The 2,498-nt window shown below is 47.1% G+C and overlaps 1 protein-coding gene across 1 annotated transcript; it reads left to right on the top strand.

The window, feature by feature from the left end:
• The first annotated feature begins 516 nt into the window (after window positions 1–516).
• LOC136429448 (tRNA wybutosine-synthesizing protein 5-like) lies at window positions 517–1,821 on the top strand. Its single transcript, XM_066419278.1, has one exon. The coding sequence runs from the start codon at window positions 517–519 to the stop codon at window positions 1,819–1,821; it is 1,305 nt and encodes a 434-aa protein (XP_066275375.1).
• Window positions 1,822–2,498: the final 677 nt, after the last annotated feature.

Below are 2,498 nucleotides of genomic sequence, written 5' to 3'. Positions count from 1 at the left end.
TTATTGATATCTTGCTATGAATCGGAGAGAGAACTAGGAGTCATGTGATTTCAAGGCATTCATTTGGTAGCTGTTTCACCTGAGACGACAACCGGAAGTGGGAATGATGGGTATGTACAGGTGAGTTCAACCTGTCGAACCTGCTACACAGTATTATTGCACAGACACCATTCCCCACTATCGTGTAGACAACACAGTCAACAACGGTAAAGGCATCTGACAAGGCGGCTGTCTGAAGTGATCTTTCCTGTACTTCAGTTGTTTTGACAAGTTCGGACTGCATACGCAACTTGAATTGGTCGGTAAACCCCGTCTAAAGTTATTGAGCAAACAGGCGGAAACTACGTACACTAACAACGCCCACTCGGGGAGCGTGCAGGATCTGAACAGCGCCATACTTTGACGTGGGAAGAAACTGATTCTACCCAAATGTTCACTGATTTGTGAATGTGCGTGTCCGAAAACGAACCACCAAGACGTCTTTATTTAGACCACCTGTTACATTGTGCTGCCGAGATGTCGCCGATCAGGGCCGCGCTGTTTTGGACTTTGATTTCCGTGTTTTGCGTGGACGCCATTTTTGCCAAGGACGTGGGAAACGAGGACGTTCTGTTTCCCCCCACCCTCCAACCGAGCGACTCTGGCCTCCCAGTCGGCCATTTATTACCGCTTGGCTACCAGAGAGAACCAGAAGGGCCCGTCAAGGAGTATACACAGCCGCTGGCTCCGACAGAGTTCTGGGAGCAGCACGCAAGGGACCCCTATACACCTCTTGTGTACAGACAAGCAATCGCCAAGGCCCCTGCTGTCACCAACTGGCAGAGTGATGAGTACATCAGGGAGAAGTATGGAGACTTGGACGTCCTGGTCGAGAAGAAAATCGAAGATCGTATGAATCCTGTCCGCCTAAGGATGCCCCTGAGCGAGTTCCTTGACAACTACCACGACAAGCAATGGTACGTGGTGTCTTTGCTGCCCGACCCCATGAGAGCCGAAATGCAGGTGCCTCGCTCGCTACTCTGTGGGAACTTTAAGGATAGCATCCTAGAGTCTAACCTGTGGTTATCGTCCGGTGGGACGAGGTCGGTTCTACACTATGACGCCGACCACAACCTCCACTGTCTGATATCTGGGCGGAAAGACTTCATCATGATCCCCAACAAGTACGGAGATAAGCTGGACTTGGCGGACAACCAGAAAGCCGGATCTGGTTTCACTCACATGAATGTGGATAAAGTCGACCTCGTGAAAAATCCAGAAGTGTCAGAAGTTCCCTGGACCTGGGCCACCCTCCAATCCGGAGACTGTATCTTCATTCCGTCGCGTTATTTCCACCAAGTCAGGTCGTACGGGCGCAGCGTGGCCGCCACCATCATGTGGGACCCCTTCCCCAAGTTTAATGACTCGGACTGCGCCACAAAAGACATCGACAAATACACGGCACTGAGTGACGTCAGGCTACAGTGGACGTACAAGAAGGGAGACAAGGTCATCGACATGGGGTATATGAACGTGGAGATGATGAGGAACATCTTTCTACAGATGATGGAAGACGAAGAAGTCGACAGGTTTACGCCTGAGACTCTCTCGCTCCTTTACGCGCACAACATGCTGGATGAAGAAGAAGACGAAGAGTTAGGAGAAGAGGACATGGAACATGTCAGAATTGTCTTTTCCTACATGGACAAGGATAAGAAGGGGTACGTAACGGCAGAAGAGCTGCGAGGGTTGGACATTGAAACGCTGAAACTTGTTGCACGCGGGGTAGAATCGGCGCACGGGCCTGTTGGAGAGGACACGGGACCACGGGACGAGCTGTGACACACACAAGGCAACATCACGGCGATACATCATGAATTACAACCTTTCTGAAACGAAAACACGTACTCTCTATGCTAATTAACGACGGTGTCTTACTGACGAATGGTGTTAATATCATACAATGTTTCAATCATTTAGCATCATAGATCCATGTAGTATGCATGTTTATTGATTGTCGCTGTTCTCTATTTCTTATGGGTTTTCAATATCGGCGACTGCAAGAAAGCTTAACGATTTCATTGTAGCTTATTATGGTTTGAGGGGGAGTGTTTCTTTCATATCTTTATTTTGTTTCTCCACCTTTAACAGTACAAGTAATGGTACTTTACCTTTAACGTTTTATGTAATCATCTGCATTTTACCCTGGGCAAGATCATATGCATGCACATAAAGATCATCATCATCAATGCTAAGGGGATATGAAATCACATGTAAAAGAAGCTCATACAATGATCAATGAGAAGTGCCTTTCAATCGAAAGCTGTCTTGCTGCTATGTACATGACCGATTGTTATGGTATTCACGTTAGGCTCTTGTGTAATAAAATCTGGTGATTCGACGATTGCCATTTGTTTTCTCTATTTGGAGCTTAGTTTGTTTCATTGTTTCAAAAATCGATATCCACTGGTCACGTGATATGGTGAATGTATCATCGTGTTTGTAATGATCTGGTTTAT

Source organism: Branchiostoma lanceolatum, chromosome 3 (assembly GCF_035083965.1).
Source record: "Branchiostoma lanceolatum isolate klBraLanc5 chromosome 3, klBraLanc5.hap2, whole genome shotgun sequence".
Taxonomy (NCBI): domain Eukaryota; kingdom Metazoa; phylum Chordata; class Leptocardii; order Amphioxiformes; family Branchiostomatidae; genus Branchiostoma; species Branchiostoma lanceolatum.
This window is presented reverse-complemented; position numbering and strand designations above follow the sequence as displayed.

Coding starts and splice junctions, on each gene's coding strand:
- LOC136429448 (XM_066419278.1), top strand. CDS start 517: ATGTCGCCGATCAGGGCCGCGCTGTTTTGGACTTTGATTTCCGTGTTT.